This window comes from Syzygium oleosum, unplaced genomic scaffold, assembly GCF_021117445.2.
Source record: "Syzygium oleosum isolate NSW1041296 unplaced genomic scaffold, Sole_v2.1 Sole_v2.37, whole genome shotgun sequence".
In the NCBI taxonomy this organism is placed as follows: Eukaryota; Viridiplantae; Streptophyta; class Magnoliopsida; order Myrtales; family Myrtaceae; genus Syzygium; species Syzygium oleosum.
The window spans coordinates 1,458,643-1,479,621 of record NW_026607521.1 but is presented as its reverse complement, the minus strand read 5'-3'; the positions used below and the strand labels follow the sequence as shown (position 1 = coordinate 1,479,621).

The 20,979-nt window shown below is 39.3% G+C and overlaps 1 protein-coding gene across 4 annotated transcripts; it reads right to left on the bottom strand.

Annotated features, from left to right (window-relative positions):
* Positions 1-989: 989 nt before the first annotated feature.
* Positions 990-18,011, bottom strand: LOC115689721 (probable phosphoinositide phosphatase SAC9). 4 transcript variants are annotated; one of them, XM_030615855.2, is made up of 13 exons: positions 17,900-18,011; positions 16,253-16,851; positions 14,032-14,164; positions 11,724-12,934; positions 10,269-10,376; positions 9,948-10,115; positions 7,301-7,543; positions 6,295-6,729; positions 4,528-5,361; positions 3,256-3,453; positions 2,149-2,592; positions 1,820-2,047; positions 990-1,445 (listed from the first exon to the last, which is right to left on the bottom strand). In XM_030615855.2, the coding sequence occupies exons 1-13, from the start codon at positions 17,910-17,912 to the stop codon at positions 1,161-1,163; spliced, it is 4,899 nt and encodes a 1,632-aa protein (XP_030471715.2). In that variant the 5' UTR covers positions 17,913-18,011; the 3' UTR covers positions 990-1,160. The 4 variants fall into 4 exon arrangements, with proteins under 4 accessions (XP_030471715.2, XP_056161324.1, XP_030471716.2 ...); XM_056305349.1 differs by having other exon boundaries at positions 11,724-12,277; XM_030615856.2 differs by having other exon boundaries at positions 16,253-16,848; positions 17,900-18,004.
* Positions 18,012-20,979: the final 2,968 nt, after the last annotated feature.

Sequence of the window (20,979 nt, the reverse complement as noted above, 5' to 3'; positions counted from 1 at the left end):
CGTTAGGCTCTAAATTGCAAGAGATTAACCATTCTTCTTGCAATGAATTATTTTCTTGCACTATTCACTCATCTTTCCTCCAACTAAGATTTGTGATTGCCTCGTCCAATACCGAGTATTTCGTTCCAAAAAAAAAGACATTACTTCTAATGGGCTTTCATGTTGCAAATTAATAATTTTTTTTTGCTACGCTAATTAATAATTATTGAAAATTCTAATATTTATATTAACTCTTTTTATTAACTCTTCTTTGCTTAATATTAACTCTTCCACCTTTATTTTAAATTAATATCTATATAACCCATTTGCCTCACTTTTTCAACTTTTCCAAATTTAACCCTTACTTGTGGTGTAAAGTGGAAAAGAGATTATATTAGAAAAGTGAATTTACAAAGCAAAAGTTCAAAATTTGCCCGTCCTTGAAAAAATTACCCCACTGACTTGTACAATTATAGGGAGGCTATTCTTTTTGTTTGTCTATTGCAACTGTCTTCAATATATCTTGACGACATTTAGAATCCCAAAACAGAAGTTGAATTAAAGATGGATAAATAAAAATCCATAACTTTGGTGTTTATCAATTTATCCAAAAACCCCCCCAGTTTATAGAATTCATCTAGACACGATGTCGGATCACACCAATACAAGTTTTGCTGCAGATGATCCTTGATCAAACTAAACCCGTCCATAATGATTGTAACAATTGGCGAATGACCGAAGTAAAGAGCAAAAGATGAGTTCTCACAAACCCTTCAGAGACCGATCCACCATCCTAAAATTATCGTACCCTTATACATTGTCATACCTCAAACACAAACTGTCGTACATCACAAACACTTCAAAGATTTTCCACGAACAACCGAATCGATCCAACAATCACCGGACCCTCGAAAATTTGTACGAGTACCCAAAGCAGAGGAGGTATTACAACATACTCGATGCTCCTCAAGCAGAAAAAACAAGCCATCCCTCCAACACTCATTCCTCTAAAAAAATACTTAATTTTCTTCGTCAACAAATGTTTCTGTAACTACGTTCAGTTCATACAAGAAAAACCACACAGCAGCGTGACCCCGTAATCTCGCCTAGTATTACAACAAAATAGATATGGTGGACAAGATCAAAAAAGAAAACACCAATTGCAGCCAAAACCAAAAATCTCAAACAGCTGAAAAGCTGGGCCACTTCCCCCTATCGTATTGATCCACATCATAATGATACAACTTTATTCTATTCGATAACGACAACCCAGCAGCCACCAAGGAAGTCCTAAAGTTCGGGTCTTCCTGTTCGGCAGGGTCATCAACAAATGCGGTGACATCGCCAAGAAGTCTGAATGTCACTCGGCGTGCTTGTATCTTTCTATGGAAGTCAAAGTACATGGCAGTGCCAGGTTTCGCCTCGGGCAACTGATACTCTCCTACAGTCACCATTTTGTTGGAGTCCTGGAACAAACGGGGAAGTAGATCTATAAAAAGAAAATATAAGTACACAAAAGTACAAGCAAGACACCATCTGAAAAGCTGTTGCCGAATCTTCGTCTCCCAGCAAGCGCGCGTGCAAGAGAGAGAGAGAGAGAGAGAGAGAGAGACAGTGAGAGAGAGAGAGAGACAGAGAGAGAACACATTTCTAAAGAATATTTTGAACCAAACAAGCACAAAAACAAATTGAACACAAATTCAAGACAGGCATGAAAAAAGGAAATACATCAAATATAGACCAGTCTGAACACTAAAGCACGTGAGACACAGAAGCATGCCACATGAAATGGAGAAGCAAGTCTACATCAAGGGTGTGGAATGGCAATTTTAAAAGGTACCTGGAGGGCAGAAACTTGCATATATAGCACAGCTGGAGAGATGTATCTCTCGTCCATTAATGTCAATGCATCCTGCGTATATGCATCTGGAAGCGGCGAATGGGTGACCCGTGGCTTAATTGCACTAAAAGCGTCTAAACGAAATCCTGCAATCAAAGGTGAGAGAGGAGAAAGGTACTGCTCCAAGGTAAGATCGTTGTCCATGAGCCTCTCAGCCTCAATAGGAACCTATAAAAAGTAGTCGAAGGATAATATGGTCATCGGTGAATTGCATGATTTGAAGTTTGACATGAAGCTGAGCAAAAGAAATGCTCGGAAATCAGCAGTACCTTAAACCTATTAAACTGAGGAACTCTGTCCGTTAAGTTTCTCAAATTTATCTGGTCAGAGCCTTGCGATAGCTCCGTCTCTTTTTTTACCATGCTTCCAACGACTAATATTCTTCTGGCATGAATACAGGGTTCACTTTCAGTTGAGCCTCCAAAGGAAGCACGCCGGTTAAGCTGTGAGAAGGGATTCTCTTCCAGAGATAAGAGATTGAGATCATTAACAGAATAGGAACCAGGGCGCTGCAGGCGCAGACTAATCCATATAATGCGGCATCGAACAGGATTTCTGAAAGCAAATCTTATATGCCTGGGTACTTTGTTCTCCCCAGCCAATTTTTCTTGTCCATAGAATTCTGAGGAAGATGCTATAAGAGACTGCACATCCCATTTTCCCATGCACGATCTTTCTTCTTTTTGTATCTTGTTACTAGCCCAGATTTGCACCTGTCATTACATCAGAAAAGTTCTACCCAAAGTAAGCAATAAACTTTCTATTCATGTACTAACGACATGACATTACTTGGTGGGGCGAAAACGCCTGAACTCATCAGACAGTGATTTGTTCTCATAATCATTCGTTCTAACATAGTACCTCAAGAGAGGGACAAAAGTACCCACTTGGGAGCGAAATCGAACAAGTTATCTTGTCCTCTTCTATCTGAAAGCTCACTTCGTTTTACCAATTGTATATTCATAATATCATTCCTCGCATGATTAGCATAGCCCACAAGCACTAAAAAGCATATCTATGCACAAACAGATGTACCAAATTCCTGCACTAGACCACCCCATTTCCACAAGACTTGATCGGGTCTGCTCATGAGACTTATATAGCCTATGCCAATCTCCTATGCTTCCTCCCAATAAGGGCACAGGAGGCCAGGAAGAATTAAAATCACTATCCACTACATTATTTCTCTTGAACATTTTTTTTTGGTTACTTCAACTGTTTGTACAAATGTAATTTGATTCAGGGGAAAATATGGACGGTTAATCCATCAACAAATGAAATATCAATTCAGGCAGATAAAGGGTATATCCAACACGTGGAATTCAGCAGATTATGATGCATGAAATAGATTATTTACATCTTATAACTTCACTTACACTGGGAGCATCCGCTGCAGAATAGCCACATGGACTAACGAGCATGATCACTCCGCTGACATCGGAAAGGGTTCCCAGAGCAATGACCAGTTCAACAGAGGTAGCACTGGTAGGAGCCTTCCAATACGAATGCTGTGATCCAAAAGTGAGCGGAGCAAGCAATGATAATGATGAGGCAGAACCCACTGCTGTTGGGACCTAAGATTACACACAAGTAAAGACCAATGATGTAAAACAATATAGACGCCAAATGAAACAACTTGGAGGTGTTGGAGGACTTTTTGCTCCGAACTAAGCCTTATGGACGTTAACCATCTAATGCTTGGTAGTAAAAGCCATTTAAAAGCCAACCTATAGAATCTAGAAGCAGAACTACTTTCCCAACCTTCTTGCCAACAGCATGTACAGAAAAAATAGAAACACGACATGCTCAGATATGATTTTTTTTTTTAATGCTGAAACTAAAAATTGGACAAATTATGACTCCCATACACTACAATAGCTAAAGCATAATCAAAGCTGCAAGCAGTCGGATACAGGCTCTAGGAAACATGAACATGTCCTCTCAAATGAATTAAAGCTCCTCAGTTTTATGCTATTTTCCCGCCCCATATGCAGATAGTTATTAGGATTGAGAATTCTTGGAGTTACATGTTCAGCTTGAAAGTTCAGCAATTGATGGGTCCTTTTTCGTCTAATCAGTGAGAGGAAACTTATCTGGATGCTATTCAAAGAAGCTTCAGGATACCAAACATAAATCCCTGTTACTTCCAAGAGGACTTTACTTTTAAATCTAAAAATACTTCCACCTGGAATTTAGACAATCAGGGGCATCAGGATAGTTTATGATAAGAAAACTGGTTTAGGCCAAAGTTAAAACTTTCGCCAGAGAGAAAAAGAGAGAGATCCAGGCCTCGAGCACCTCAAAGTAGCTTCATCTAGACATGACAAAGAAAATGTCTCATAGAGCATGCATGACTATGCTTCAGAGAGACAGTCTTGTGAGTTCAGGTTAATGACAGCTGCAAGTAGGCTTGTTTTAGGAGTTATTTGTTCAAGGTTTTGATTGGTTTATACGAAAGCACACATCAACCACATATCCAGCAGTTGGACAGCTGACAGAAGCTGGTCAGTCATAAATTATTGTTCAAAGAAGTTCCACTTTTAGTTCACAAAAATTCTCCTCAAAATTAATGCACCAAAAGCTGATAATAGTTGTAATAAGGGAAAATATAAGGAAAGCTCTGAAATATCAAAGATTTAAGAAATTACCGAATGCAACAAGCTGGCAAAAGGGAAATCAGCAAGTGATTCCTCTCCTTTAAGTAGTTGCCTTTGAGCTATAACAGCTCTCTTAGGATCAGAATATCTATTTCTTTCAGATGGATAATCCCTTAAGGAAGATCCCATCGCCTGATACAAGGCTGTATAAGCAGCATCACCAGCACGAGCACTTCTTCTTAAGCTAGTCAAGACCCTGATATAGTCCAACATCAACGCATCAAGCACAGTGCCTTGGCAACATCTTTTGCAGATAATACCATCAATTGCCGTCGATCTGTTTGTTGAGACATCAACTTGCCCACCATGGCTCGATCCACCCTGACTCTGAACACTACCATAACTTGGGGGATCTCTCGAGATATAACTCAGAAGAAGAAGAGCTCCTTTACCAGCACAACAAACCTTACAGACCTTCCTTTCACACTGAGAGCATAATAGACTAAGTTGTGAGGAAGCTGATGAAACTGTTGAAAATGGAGTTGCAGCAACCTCAGTTTCAGCATGCACCTCACACATACCGCCCAAGCATTTTTCCCCTAATCCAGTTATATTCCAGAAATCTATGATGTTATTATCAGTATTCTCAAGACCAATTGCAGCAGTGATTCTGTCTTCAAGTGAAGTTTGCCCAAGCAATGCAAGCGAATTGGCAATTCTGCATAATCTTTTCATGTAAGATTCGCCGAGCAAAAGATTGGGGTTTATTGAAGCAGGATCAATCCCAACTGACAAAAGAGCTCTATCCCTATCAGCAGCTGAAAGATTTAGTCGAAGGCGTTCTATTTCAAGCTCCATGGCTTCTCTAAAGTCAAGCTTCTTTCGCTGTGAAAATGCATCGGTTGTTAACTTACAAACTCAATGAGGTTACAAGAAAGTGCAACTAATCACTTGTTGAGGGGATATTTAAACTAATATGTGAGAATATTTCTGGCATTTTAGGGTATTTATCTGTGAGAAACCAAAAGATAAATGATGTGATTGCAAAAGTTAAAAGGATAAGAGGCAAATTGTACTTGAGCCATTTTTCAGAAGAATTTATTGCAATTTTCATTTTTTTTTCCGCAATTTTCATATTTTAAAAGTTACTAAATTGACGGTTATGAATCTTAAGCTCGTTAAGCAATTCAAGAAAGTTACCAACTTGGAAGGATGTCAGAAACATTGTTTTGATAGATCAATTAGAATTACTTAAGACACAAAAAGATTAAAAATGAAACAAAGAGAAGCAGTTAGACTTGATAGTATCTCGATAATGTGGAAGGACATATTTGAGGTACGCATCCCTTGGCTCACGAAAATTTTGGATAAGACATTACAAACAATGAAAATGCCAGATTAGTATAGAAAGAATGTTTTAGTACCTTGGTATGAAGAAAAGTATCAGCGGAAAATATGCCAATTGTGTACACAACTAGTGAGTCATCCAATGAAATCGTGAAAAGAGTACAAATCCATGCAAGAAACTGGCAATTTCCAACGAACAATTTGGTTTCTTGTTAGAAAGATCAAACTACGGATGCCTTCTATGTTTCCCGAGGTTAAAGAGAACTAAAGCTAGATAAAGAACCAAAACTATAAAAAATAACATTGGCATGTAAAATCATGTAGATTGCACATAAAACATCAAATTTACAATGTTGTGGAATTAACTCGTACTACAAGGGAAAAAAAGATGAATCTCCCTAAGGTTTATATGTTGAAAAGACCAAGAAGGGAACATAAACCATGATATAACATGAGGAGATCCCAACGTACCAGGTCAGCTCCTGCAAGGTACTTCAGATGACTGATGTACTGCTGGTTACCATTTGCTAATGTTTTCTCAGCTTCTGGAAAGATCTTTCCATCGTTTTCAGCACCATGGTACTCAACAACTGCTTGATCTAAGAAATCAAGCGGGTCGTCCCCATCATATGTAACATTTTCTGCCAGTGGATGAGAAGGAGGTTCATTAAATGTATCCCCTCCTGTCAAAAGGTCCACAAAGTGGTTCCCCGAAATGCCTCTTTCATCTGATGGCAACACATTGTCATTGGACAAACAAGATCCAGAGAAAGGATTAGACTCAGGATTAGACATAAAAGGATTACTCTCCTTTTGAAACTTTTTGCTGAACTCGACAAGTTTAGCACCACAGCCTTCCCCAATGAAAGCTCCAGACCAAGGGAGGGAAGCTCCAAGAATTTCGATCTGTGAAACAATTTATGAGAAACTCATATCCAACATAATACACGAAAGAAGTAAGGGGAACTCACAAGAAAGGCAGATGAAGGAGGAAAAGGAATACACAAGTTAAACTTCACACAGTGCCTCACAACAGCAATACAGTGCCCTATGTTTGAAATTGCTTTTATAAGTTCCTGATCAAGAAATGGTTTAGTTCTAATTACAAGTGAGAATGAAACAAGATGCGGTATTAAGCAACAGGACATGGAATTTATCAACAGTTTTCACACCTCCTCCGCCTAACGGTTTAAGATTATGAGTTGGACTTTCTCATCCTTTTAAATTTACATATATATTTTCACCACACAACCATAGAGAAAATCATGTAGCATTGTCAATTTGAATTCAAAGATCTACCTATGCGAATGCACTCCACCATATAATAGAAGAACAAAAGATACCAAATCACCATTAAGTCCTCCGTTGGAAATTAAAACCACAATTACATACAGTACACATGTTTAGTCTTATTGTTTAAATAGTCATTTATAAGAACAGATGCAATAAATCCGAGCACATATACTGATTTTCCTACCTCACCAAGTGTCACAAGGCTTCGTTCAGAGAGAGCAGGATAAAAAGTCAGTGCAACTACTCGAGTAAGATAGTCCAGTTCTCCTTCAACTTCTTCAAAATCATATAGTAGTGAAAGAGTTGATGCATCTTGAGAATGAAGTCGCGCCCCTGCTCCGGTAATGGCCATATCTTCTGCACTAATTGGTCCTGGTAAGGGGATCAAAAGATTTGTCCCTTTTGCACACATAGGAATATTAGCGCCCTGGGAACAGAAAATCAGGAAATAATCAAACTATGCATATGAATCAAATTCCAAGCCTCTGATAAAAAAAAAAAAAATTTCAAGCCATGTTATATGCATGTTTCTAATAAGACAATGAAAGAAGCATATCAATAGACTTGCCATTGCCCAAAAACCTAAACCAAACAGAAAATTTTAGTTATTTTAAGTCCAGTTCGGCTTGCAGGTGGTTTTACTTTTCTCTAGTACAGTTCAGCCTCACAGTTCTGGATCAGACATTTAACAAATACAAATTCTTTAACCTTACTTAATTACATAATCCCCTCTGCTCTTGCTTGCACTACATCACAAAATTTTTGAGCTAATGTCCTTCTCTTTTTTTAGCTTCATAAGTGCATATGCCTATGTCTTTTTGACCATTGTGCCTTTTACTTTCCCAATTGTATTTACATGACAGGGCATAAGCTGGACTAGAGACTGACGACGTTAGCAGCGCGATTACACAGCTAGTAAGGAAAAGTTCCTTGCTGCCAAAGAGGTGCATGTCTTGCCAGGATAGCTATCTCACTATTACACCCCTTTTTCCCATTATCATCGTGTTCTTCTCCTAATTTCTCTCGCTTTGTACTCCATGACACTTCTACGCCGGAGTACTTAAACCTACCGTGCCCCCTTAGTTCTCTCCTTTCCACTCAATCCTACAATGCCCCACTAGTTCTTCTTCTTCTGCTCTCTCCACCAGCACCTCATCTCCATGTTTTTTATTTGTGCAAAGGATCCCAAGCATGAAAAGCATACAAAAGCCATCTCTGGTTTCTCTCCCCACGATGGGTTTTCAGATGTATTGGTGATTGTAACTAGGAATTGGACGATCCAACAGAAACAGCACAGAAGAAGATGGGAAAAAGGAAAAGACAAAGAAAATGGTACAATCTATAAACCAAACTGAACCTGCTCGGGTAAAGAACTGCTTCACATAGATGGTCAAAAATCAGATTAAATTGGCATTGACTGCAGTCAACCACTCAACCATAAGCCACTCTCACCATCGTAACCATTCTATCTTATTTTAACACTTAGAACCAGAGGTTGGATTTGTTGAACCACGAGCTGGCTCCTTGACTGGTCCCTTCGCTGGTCCGTTTATAGAAGCACTTCATAGCACAAATAAAAACACTTGGTATAATTGGATGATGGAAATAGGCTACAGAGGAGCCACACTACTATAAATTCTGGTTCCGAAGGTCTAGGTTTCTCATTCAATTTTCCACCCACATACATCTGTACTGCTAGACAAATATTACTCTATACTAATGACCACCTTTCACTACAGTCGATCAAATTCCAAACAAAACCCCACCCCATATGGAGGAGCTTGACTTTGAGATAACAAGCCTGCCAATTGGAGGAACATTCTTTTCTATAGTTTTCTTTGACACGTGTATAATCAAATGAAAAGCACGTGTAATCATAACTCTGCACAGAGGATAACAAGATTTGCTGTGTTTCTTCTTCACTCTCTGGGATAATAACCTACCGACAAAAAAGGATGTGCCAAGAACATCACTCATCCAATGGACCTTCTTCATGCCTTTACTCACAAGTAGGTGATCGTAAATAGCTATAGGCATGGAAACTTGTTATATAAATTTCAATGAAATAATTTTGTGTATTAAAAATAAATGTACTGAACCATTTAGCTGGTCAATTTGTGGGGTACATTAATGCACAAGCTGATACAGCCAGAAGCATGTATAGGGTGCATAAAGGCTACAAGGATCAAATGTTAAAAGACGACGCTTTTTCTGAAAATGGGTTCACAGCCCCCTGTTTTCCATTCATGAATTTGTTCGCTTACATTATTGAGAAGGAAAAGCTCTTGGTGGAGTTTCACAGTAGAAATATTGCTTTCAGACCATTTGGATAAATAAATTTAAAATGTAGAGTGAAAATACAACATCTTGCATTTGAACTGGATAGAAGTTGATGTGCTCGTATTTTACAGACATAATTTAAAAGACTTTGTGCAAAGACTTGCATTCTTGAGCCCAATCTAATCATTAGTTAGCATGCTAACCAGAAAATGTACACAAGTCTAGACCTATAATAAACTCCGTTTACAGTATCTTGATCACTCTGTTACTTCTATATGTGCAGCACATATAGTTATGTCATATTCTCTCAAGTGTTTCCCATCGGATAACCATTTAGGAATATAAAAAAGTTAATGCTTCTTAGAAAAAATCATAATTATAACTGCAGTCAGGGACTATGAATAGCATTAAAATCCACTTTCCATAAATTTGTTATGAAAGAATAGTTTCTTTATCAGCTCAGCCATCATAGTAACACGAATTCAAGTGGTCAAACTACGGAGTGATTTTGACCAAAAAAAAGACTATGGAATGATGGAGATGAGATATACCTCCACGACCAGTTTGAGACTATCAAGGTCCTGTCCAGTCCTTACATCAACTGTCGACGGATATGTTGAATCATCTGCACCATGTGATATCGTAAGAAGAAGCTGACAGACATGGCAAGGCTCAGCAAGATAGACAAGAAGTTCAACTACATCGGCCTGCGGGCAAACCTGTGAAAAAAAAAAGGGAACTTTTTCCAGTGAGAAAGTATTAAAGAGACTTTTTAACTTCAATACTTGTTCAAGTCTTCCTTGTCCATTACAAGCCATCAAGAATCTTTAATTGTGAAATTATAAGCTGAGGAATGAGAAGTAACTTAATACCCAGATTACATCCTTCTTCTTGAAACTTAGGAGACTCGCACCACCATCACAGTCTGGGAAAATGTTGGCAACTGGCTTGAGAAAGAATCCTGATGGACGAGAAAGAACCTGCAATCATCACAAATGAAGTAGGCTGAGATATTAATACGCGAATATGCTTTCTATAGAAGCCATTTCTTTCCAACAGATGATCAGCTCAAAAATGATGGTTTTGCTCTTAACAACAAAACAATTCACTTGATACTTCAAGACAGATCATTAAAAATCTGAATGCTGGAATATGAACTTGCATATGTCGAAGTTAGCATAACCAATTAATATGAACGTAATCTGGGTACTTTATTAATACTCAAAAAATTCTGAGACAGAACTATACTATGATAATTCTAGAAGGTAAACTAAACTACAACTATTGCAGTGAATTGTCATAGAAATGTGCAACAAAGTCACTTAAAATCCAAGCAATGGTGACTTATAAGCGACTGAGGATTGTGGTAGTACAGAAAGGTTCCATCAAAAGGCAAAGCGATCGAGCAAGGATGACGAAGTATAGAAGAAGATCCCTTTCAAAACCAGAAGAACCTTTTGCGAAACTAGTTTTTAGAATTTATTAAACGAAAGGCTGAAAATTTAAAAATCGTCAATAAGGATATCAAAAACAGAGCTTCAATCCCAAATCCAAAAGAACGCTCCAAACAAACTTTTAGACTTTCGCATTCTTCCAATCAAGATAGTGCCGTTAAGGCTATGAAAAGATATGCTCATTTTTCCAACAAAATATCAAAGCACAGGAAGAGTTCCAATCTTGACACTTCCTCTTCTTCTTTTTTTCTGTTGTATCCTACTCTGTTGTTGTGTTTTCTCTTTGATTGTCTTTTCCATGTACTTAGGTCTACATCCTGTGCTTCACATGTAAACTGCAGCTTAAGCGAAGGGGAGTGATAGGACATATGGTTGACATACAGTATGGCCCATTTTCGGAAAGCTTAAATTTTGGGAAAAGAGTTTGTCAAACAAAGACTAGAGAGCAAGAAAAAAAACAGCCCCTAAAGCGATGCATTGACACTTGAAGAAATTTATTGAATGAGATCTTTAGACAGATGAAAAGAGATGATTATACACATTTTGATCATACACGTGCTGTCAGCTGTGCCTTCACAGGACAATGTAGGCATCGCAGATTATCCTGTCAGCTTTCATACATACAGCATCTCTTTGCCAATTACTAAACTCTCTTTTGTAGATCATACAACATGTTTGGCACCCAAAATTTGGCATTTCAGCCAGAAACAATTTGGCTAAAGAGATCCAAGAAGTAAAGCATGAAAGAAGATTTGAAAGTTATAAAATGAGCAGGAACCAGGCATGACAAAGAGCGTGTGACAAAAGCAGCAATGACAATGAAAAGTAATCTGAGCTGTGTTTTAATAAAAGAAGAATGTTAAGCATACATACATTGAGAGGTTGGACTGGAATAGATGGAAGATGCTTAAACAGTCTCGATCCAAGAAACATCTCCAGTTGCTTCTGGCGGGAACTATCTACAACTGCATTTTGATATCTTCTCTGCAAGGTGATTTTCAGGTTCTGAGAATACTGCTTAAAGGTCCCTGCTTCTTCATTGAATATGCTGAGTATTTGGCTGTGCATTGCTTTGGACCCAGTATAAAGTGTCGCGTGGATATCACCAGCCAGTAGGAAAAGATCAGCTAACTGAGAAACGGGTGACAATATTGTAGATCTCCTAAATTCATCAAAATTCATGTCAAATCTCTTCCAAGGTTTATCTGGACATGGATGTGTCCATGTTGTCGTCTTGGTGTTGTGATCTACATAGAATGCTTTCCCTGTCACTGCATCAGATTTCTTTTCCCATCCTGGTGGCAGTGGAGCAGTATACCCACTATGTATATCAGGTGATTGATAACCATATGCCCTGTCACTGTCAAGTGATATTCCCAGCCGCCTACACTGCTCCACAAAAACTTGAAGGGCGCCAAAGTAACTAGCTGCATTAGTTCTATCCAGTGAATCAGCACAATTGTAGCGAATTACACCATTTTGATGCGATCTTAAGCAGAATGCTCCTTCAAAGTCATTATTGTAGATAACTTCACCCCAGCAATCCTTAGTACGTTGTCGCGAAGGTAGATAATCTCCTTCGGAAATGCCTATGGACATCGTAGGATGTTCTAGAAGCGTCCACAGTTCTTGAATAGTTTGCTGTTCACCTTTTAATTTTGTACTGGCATGCCAGTCATAATTTATTAGATGTATTCGAGTACTTGGGAGTTTTTTAATTGATTTAATGTAATTTATACATTCCACAAAATGCTGAACTAAAATTGATTCAGACTTTCCTTGTCCATTCCTAAGCAAGTTTATACAAAAAATTGGGACAGAACCATTCTTTCTCTGATTCCCACCAACAGTTGCATCTAAATTTCGTGCATCGTATCTCTTACTCAACCTATGAAAGTACTGTGCACTTCCTTTATACGGATCTCGATCAGAAACATATATTTCTGCTTCAGCAGCCATTAACTTTAACTCTGCACCCCACCAGATCGGGATTGTGCCCCGTCGCCAAATATATGTATTGAACGGAACACTTTGACCTGCCTTCTTCGGTACCCATACAAGCTGCTCACACTCTACTTCATTTCCTATAATATAATATTTCCGCAAGAGTTCAGGTGAAACTCGCCCACACTTATAAGGAATCTACGTATTAAAGCAGTGAAATTGATTGCACACCGTCAGAGTCAAGAGAAAAGATCAAAGTTTCGGAACCTCATTGTGAAGACATGTAAATCCAATAACAACAGCCAGGCATGCCAATAAAAATCAGAAGCTAGACAACTGGAAACGCATCACATCATATTGGCCACTCAATAATTCCTAGGTATAATTATGAGCCACATTCCTGACATAAATCCTTTTGCAGCTATCACTTTCTAAAAACTAATTAAAAGCCAACTTATGCATATGTAGATGAACACATAAATTAGATAGTATCTTTCATAAGTGTTAGAATGTAGAGCTCAAAAACTTAAGCTTACAGGTGAAGAGAAACTTCAAAAATATAAGGCCCATTAAAATCCCATACACAACTAAATACTATAACCCCCTCACGTATTAACCAAATTGGGAACGACATGTGAAATTAATGAACGGGGAGCCTCACATGCAAATTAAACAGGGGAAACCTAGCTTCAATACCCTATTAGAATGTCCAACTCAAAAGGTTAGACTGATAAGTGAAGGAAAACTTCATAAATATAAAGCCCATGAAACCCAAAGTTGAGCGACGTGGGATACTCTAATGATAAGCACCAAGCAAAGATTATTTGCAACTCCAAGAAAAGCATTACTGAATTCCATGTCAGTATTTCATTCCCATAATCAAGAGTTTTAAGAGTAGAAACAGCAAACGGCAATCAGATGAATAATGGGACAAAAATAGGTAAAAATCAAACAAATTACAGCAGCTAGTCAGCACGGACCATAGACTCTAATTGATTGAAACTGAAAAATAACCATCCTTTCAATAACCAGGCATTGCAATATATTGTAACATACGTCATAGAGATTCAGTGAAGAATACCGGCACATATCAAACAAAAAGGTTGGTTGGAGCCACCAGCAACACAACACTAGCAATTTCAGGAAGTCTTGCTGAACCCAGTAAGCAACATAGGACAGTGCAAGCAACCAGGCATTGAGAAACTAAATACCGTGCCATGTTTGTGCATTATTTTACCTGTGCTAAAACACGAGTTTAACCCCCTAGCCAGATAACGAGTGCCTGGATGCAATCTGCTACGGCGAGCTGTGAGTGCAACAATCCCTTCTACTTGTCCTAAGCTTCCAAAACTTCGACATTCTGCAAATCCCTATAGATTAGGATTGTGTAAGAGAGCAGCACTGACTAGATAAACATTTTTAACCACGGTAAGATTATCTACAAACATGCAAAGTTGCCAAAAGGAAAATAGTGACACAGTACAGAACAGCAAAGAATTATCACTTCATGATGCTTGACTTGCCTCTCGGAAGCACATATCAAAGCAGGCTAGTTTACTTGATAAGTCAGTAAATTGGTTATGTTAGTAAAATATCACTTCTGCTACCCAACTATTTCAATGCACAGAGTGTGGTCTGCATAAAGGAAAAAGTGTGAAACCTGCTCCCCTACAGTCTGCAGTCTACAAAAATCCATGCTTCCAACCCTCACTACCATATACTCCACTCTTCCCTCCCTCCTCCCTCCCTCCACCCAAAAAGTAAAAATAGAAAACACAGAAGAAAAGGGGGGAAAATTTAAAAAGTCATCTATATCCTTCTCTCATTTGGCAAATCGCAGGGTCATTTGGTTCACGGAAATTTCAGTTTTCGTTTTCAGTGAAAAAAGAAGATAGATTCTGTTTTCATTTTCAATTTTTTGAATATGCATTTGCTACGTGAAAATTATTTGCAAAAATGAAAATGGTGAAAATACTTTGATTAAGTTATTTTGAAAAAATTTAATTGTTAATATTTTTAATGTATTTTGTTAACAAGTGCCCAACACCTCAATAAAGAAAGTTTTTCATTTCCAATGCATTGCCTTTCTCATGTTATGTGTAATCAATGCATTCGAAATGAAGACTTTTCGTTATTAAGAATGAAAACATTTCCTTATTAAATATGGTTAACCAATGCCCCTAGTGCACTCATCAACAAGACCCTATTATAATCTATATTAGTCTACTCTGAATGAGTTAATAAATGTTAATAAGTAATAATGGTTTTAAGTGTTTGAACATCGATTTTTAAGAAGTCTCCACAAGATCAACGTAGGAGACTTGATGATTATTTCCCATCCAATGGCTGATGCTGCCATTATCAATATCAATGGTTCAATATAGCGAAAGAGAGAGAGAGAGAGAGAGAGAGAGAGATGCAAAAATACTTTTGTCTGACAAAGTCAGACACTCGTTCCTCAGTGGAAGCCGTGTTCTCACTGAAAACTACTTAGCCATGTTTGGCCAACTAATACCTCTTTGCTTGAACAAGTTCATTTAAATTCAATTCTAAAGTTGTTCTAAGTAAACGATTCCGCCTGACCTACGAAATTGCACAGGCAAATGGCCCCAAAAGAATTTGTATGTCATGAAACCAGCACAATGGGTGCAGTCATTGTGGTATTCAAGGTCATCTGTTCATTCACGTCCTTCAAATGAATAATATAGGTAGGGCTCTTTGTTTCAGTTGGGACCAGCACCTAATCAACTATGCAGATTTCTTTTGCATTAAGCAAAGAAGATAGGGATACACCCCACCAATGGCAATGTCTGCAACACAAGATATGCCAGTAGTTCAGAGTGCCCTTTATCTGATTGAGAATTGCATCAGCACTTATCCTCTTTACTAGCAGACTCGATCAGGGAGAAAGATCTGGTAGGACATAACATCCCCTGCTATGCATTCAGACATTGCAATCCTGATCGAAAAAAACAAAATTGCATCCCACTCTAAGAAATTCTGACTCATATATTCACGTACAATTACCCAATATGCTGCTGCTTTCCTTCAACAAAAGACCAAGTCAATTTTTCTGCTTTCGCCATTTTCTTGATCGATACCTATACTACAAGCTCATTGAGTCCTTTTTCCGTAAAGGTTTCTGACACACAGCAAAAAGTGGTCCCTACTGGAGGGAAAAACAAGAAATCACTAGGCTACTACTAGCACGCATAAATAAAGAATTTCTCCAGCAACACATTCTTCGTTGTGAGACGGAAATAGCTGAACGGAATGAGCATTACAGTAACCATAAAACTCTTAACCCCCAAAGTCTGATTAAGAATGACAGATAAGGTGAGGATAGAATTAAGAAGAGCAATTAGAACAAGTATATTGGACAAAATCACTATCGTATAAAATAACTCAAAGAAGACAAGACAAGCATCGATATGGAGATACCAAGTCTGAAGAAAAACCTGCAGAAGTGTCACACAATGGTATGGCAGCCCGATACTTCTAAATGGCATTGAGAACCAATCATTCCAAACAAATTCAGCATCAGGACTTTCCAAAGGCATCCGACTTGGAAAGGGCCTGGTGATGTCCCTTGTCTCGCAAAAGTAGTGTTTCCCGTCTATGTCAAGCTCCATTAAATCCTGAATATTCTTCAATTCACCTTTTCCTTGGGATTGAGGGTTTTGAAGTGAGACCTTGATCCACTCGCTCTCGGTCACAGTGTATACACATCCCCCACCAGGTAAATTTGGAATGGTGGGAGATACTTTTTTTGCAATAAGAAGGAGGCCAAAGCCTCCCAGCGGAGCATAGCCCAGTATTGCCGTACCATAACTTAAGCTCTGGCAATTCCAACGAGAACCATCTGAGACATAATTTAAAGCTTGTTCCTCAGATTTAAAAACGTCTAAACCTGGTTTTCCCTTGTAGCAGAGAGTGCCTGTCGTTGGATCAATGTAGATGACCTGAGTGTCAACCCTCGTCGACAAGCTAACAATTATGTATACTTCACCACTAGCCACGGTCACCACAACCACGGACGTGTCCCTCGAACCACCTACTGCAGGACAATGACATGCCAAGAAAGAGATAAGTCAATTAAAGACATTCACCAATATAGAATGCTTTAGATGTGAATATAAGCAATAAAAGGTCAAGTCCTTCCCTGAACTAAAATTCCTAATCACAAAAAGACAAACAAATTTTAAGCTACAGTAAGTAAACGCTGCTGAGTAGTAGTAAGGATTAGCAAACATGAAAAGAAAGTAAAAATGAGTCCAATCACTCACAAGTTACTCGAACTCGACTACTAGAATATCTGAGACCAGTTTGATCATTTCCAGACTCAAGTTGAGTCCAAAGAGCTCCAATATTTAACTAAACCAACATCCAGTTTCAGAAAGTACACCGTGGATCTGTAAATGTTATATGAAACATTTTGAATAACTCAAATGCGGTGCTCATTTCAGGGTGAGAAAACACGTAGACTCGAAGAGCTCCATGAACCAAACCAATTAGTTTAGTTTCCACAGGCTTAAAATAAGTTCAAAATTTCTGGCTAACTAGAAATACTTTGCAATTTTTGTTGTACTTCTGAAGCTCGAAGTCGAGCTCGAGATCCATTCATGTTTAGATCAAAATTCGCATCAAGTAGGCCTCGAGCTTAGACACGCTTTCTAGACTCGGTTTCGAGCTGGAGCCAAGTATGCAGCCACACTTCAAGAAGCAATACATGCCGACTCGGTCCGTCTCGGCTCCCACTTATCATAAATTCGTAGTAACTAACATTTCGCCAGTTCCCGTGTTCATAAGTATTTCTATTTACAAATTCCAACCTATAAAAGGTAATAGACTTAAAAAAAGAATAAGAAAAATCGAGTGCCCGACCAGTAACAATTGCAAGAATTGAGCTGAGCACAAAGAGATTTTCAATCTCGAGGTTCATAAAATTGTAGCCAGATCAACGCTCAGCAGCATGTCTCAAGCACATTATAGGCAATGGCATGAATAACAAGGCCCCGAATTCAGAATCCGGAATCCAGAACCGAAATCTTCAAATCGCAGCCGATCGCAGCGGATGACAGATGCAGAAGACGAGCGAGACTCACCCGGCGATTCCATTTTCCGCGCGAAATCGTCCAGATCAGGAGGCGTCTCGAGCTGCGCCGCTCATAATCACCCGATTAGCCAAGCGCGTGCGAGCGATCGGGAGAGGGGCGCGGGATAGGGGCGCGAGAGCTCCGGCGCTGATCAAATCCATCAACGGACAAAACACAAATGGATCAAGCGATCTCAATACTCATAGCTAACCAGAAAGAGAGAGAGAGGGAGGGGGAGCGCTCACCGAGTCGAGGAGGACGAAGAGGATGATGGGATGAACAGCGGCACCGGAAGGACGGACGATACGATGATGAATGGAGAAAGTCCTGGAGAGACGCAGGAAAGAGACGGGGAGATTGATAATCGCTATCGACTTCCCGTGGAATTTGGGAGATCCAAAAATTTTGGTTTTTGTAAAAATCCTGTTTTCCCAGTCAAAATGTTTAAATGCAAAAAGGAAAAAATTTGATGAAGAGGAAAATGTGGGGACGGAAGAAGAAGCGCCGTCGCCGTGGCCAGCACGTAGGCTGGGCGGATCGAGTCGGATCGAAAATGATCCTACTCAAATCGATCCATCTAACTCGTTTTAACCCATCCATGTATATTGTGGACTTAGCGACCCGTACCCGACCCGACCAGACCAGAAATCCATGTTTAGTAATTTTTTCCTCCTTAAGTTGTCGCCTCGGAAGAATGGGCGGCTTTTTTACCAAAAACAAAAATGAAAAAGAACGGGCAGCTCCTTGGACCGGCTCCATATTGAAATAGGCTATTAGCTGACCATTAACATTCAACTTTTTTGTGCTGTACTGTTCAAAACTCATTTATGACTCTTATTTTAAGTTTAAGGTAATATTCATGTGACTTATTTAAATAAATGCGTCTTTTCAAATACGGGTTTGTAACCCATTTTGACGGCTCTACCGGCACTTTAGCATAAAAGTCCCCGCACTCCCGATCCTTTCGGTTCGAGCCTTACTCAAGTAAGCACGGCATCGCCGCACCGTTGAATGCGAGTTGGAGCAAAAGCCGAAGCGATCCCTACATATATTACACGAGCCGGACCCGTGCCGCGGCGGAATCGGGATGTTCCCGAGATCGATGAGCGATCGGGAAATTCGAAACGTGTGAAGAGGCTCCAAATTACTTGGAAGTACGTGACGACCAAATCCACCAACCACGTCAACGGTGTCGTTGCCTTCGCTTTGTTTCTTCCGTTGCTTTTATTCTCTTCCCTTTGGCTTTTTTCGCCTTTTTATCGCTTGGCTTTTGGCGAGCGTTCTTCCTGTTGGAGCCGACCCTCTTTTCCAACTTTGGAATTGGATCACTTGATGTCGTGATCCTCGTCATCGACCAAAATACCACAAAGGCCCAAATCACGGACATTTGGTAAAATCAACGGATTGTAATCTTTCGAATTTCATGCTTCGTCTCGTTATAATTCGTGATAATAAACGGCATCCTCGTCTCAAATCTTACAATCACGTGTGGTTGATTTCTGTACGTTGATGAAGTTAATAGTTGTATTTGCAACCGTGTTGCTATGAATGATTAAACTTCTTTCAAAATTAGGCTTTTTGGCCCTCAATATCTATTGATAGGTACGTGGTAAAAAAATTAGGTTAGTAACTCTTTAAATTGTGTATCAAATAGGTAGCATAAAATGGGTTCATATAAATGTCCAAGAGTCATTTTATTGACTTAGTGTATTTAATGTCCAAGAGTCTATTTTGCTATGATATTATTAGATTATAGATTCGAAGTATACCTTGGTGGATTACAAAGTTTCCACCTCACAATTTAAAGGTCGCATTATTCCGCTCCGACCAATTATTTGTGACGGCACGGCCACGCCACCGCTATTGCTCCAATCGTCGACCCAGCTTGCCACCGCGAACCCCGTTCCTTTCCCTCTCACACTCTACCTGACCTCTCTCTCCATACTAACGTGGGGGCTACATAGTTGTCAATGGTGCGGGCATTAGGCGAGCCAGATCTGACTCCATTAGAGGAGGTGTCGTGGTGCGGCGGAGTTTAGGGCTACGGCTTATCGACGCCGTCGTGGGCCGGCGGTTGAGAGAAGAGTAGAAGGAGAGAGACGAGGTAGATTCGGAAGGGGCTTTTTTTGCGAAATATACAATTTATAGCATAAAATAGAAGCCAATGCAAATGGGCTTCTCTCAATTTTCCGAGGAAAAAAATGTTATATTTCCTAATAATTGGCACATCGGCCGTTTGAGGAGATATCATTTTTTTGGATGAACCTGTTCATGTTATTCTCTCCACCAACTCATAAATAATTCCTTCCATAATTATACCATTTAGCATAATTTTGTTGTCTTTTTGCTTTAATGCTATATCAACTGAGGGGGTGCAAAGGTTTTGGGATGACCGGAACCAAATCGGATCGGCTCAAAATAAGCGGTTCCCATGGGAACTGGTCTAGTTTTCGGTTCCAGGCATGGAACCACCCATCTGGACCGGACCGGTGTATATTTATATATTCAAAAAATGGAAGCATTCATCTTAAAATCACAATATCATTTCGTGTCTAATGATAAGCAAGAGACGGAACCAAATGTCCAAATAAGATTATTCATTCTAAAATCACAGTATCATTTCATGTTTGATAAGCAAGATCTTTATGTAGATTTCTTTATTATTCTTACCTTTTTCCCTTGCAAAGAAGTACCCACATAGAAATTAGATTCATTGTGATATTAATCAATGAATGCAATTTTATAAGGATTGAGGACCGGTTCAATGGACACACTCGAGAATTGAACCGGACCGGTGATTTGATTCCCGAGTGGATCCATGGAACCAACGGGCGGTTCCTAGTTTTAATTTTTCGGAACAGGTGGGTAGGAACTGCCTATTTGGACCATGTTCACCCTTAATATCAACTCGAGATTGCACGGTTTCCCTGCTTTACTTCATTATCCAACATTAAACTCCCATGTGAGGGGACTCCCAAGCTATGCGAATGCACGCCACTTGCTCCACCGGGTGATGTTGATGTTGCTCACCGGCGGCTACTCAACCTCTCTTAAGAAAGAGCAAAATAAAGAAAAAGAAAAAAGAAAAA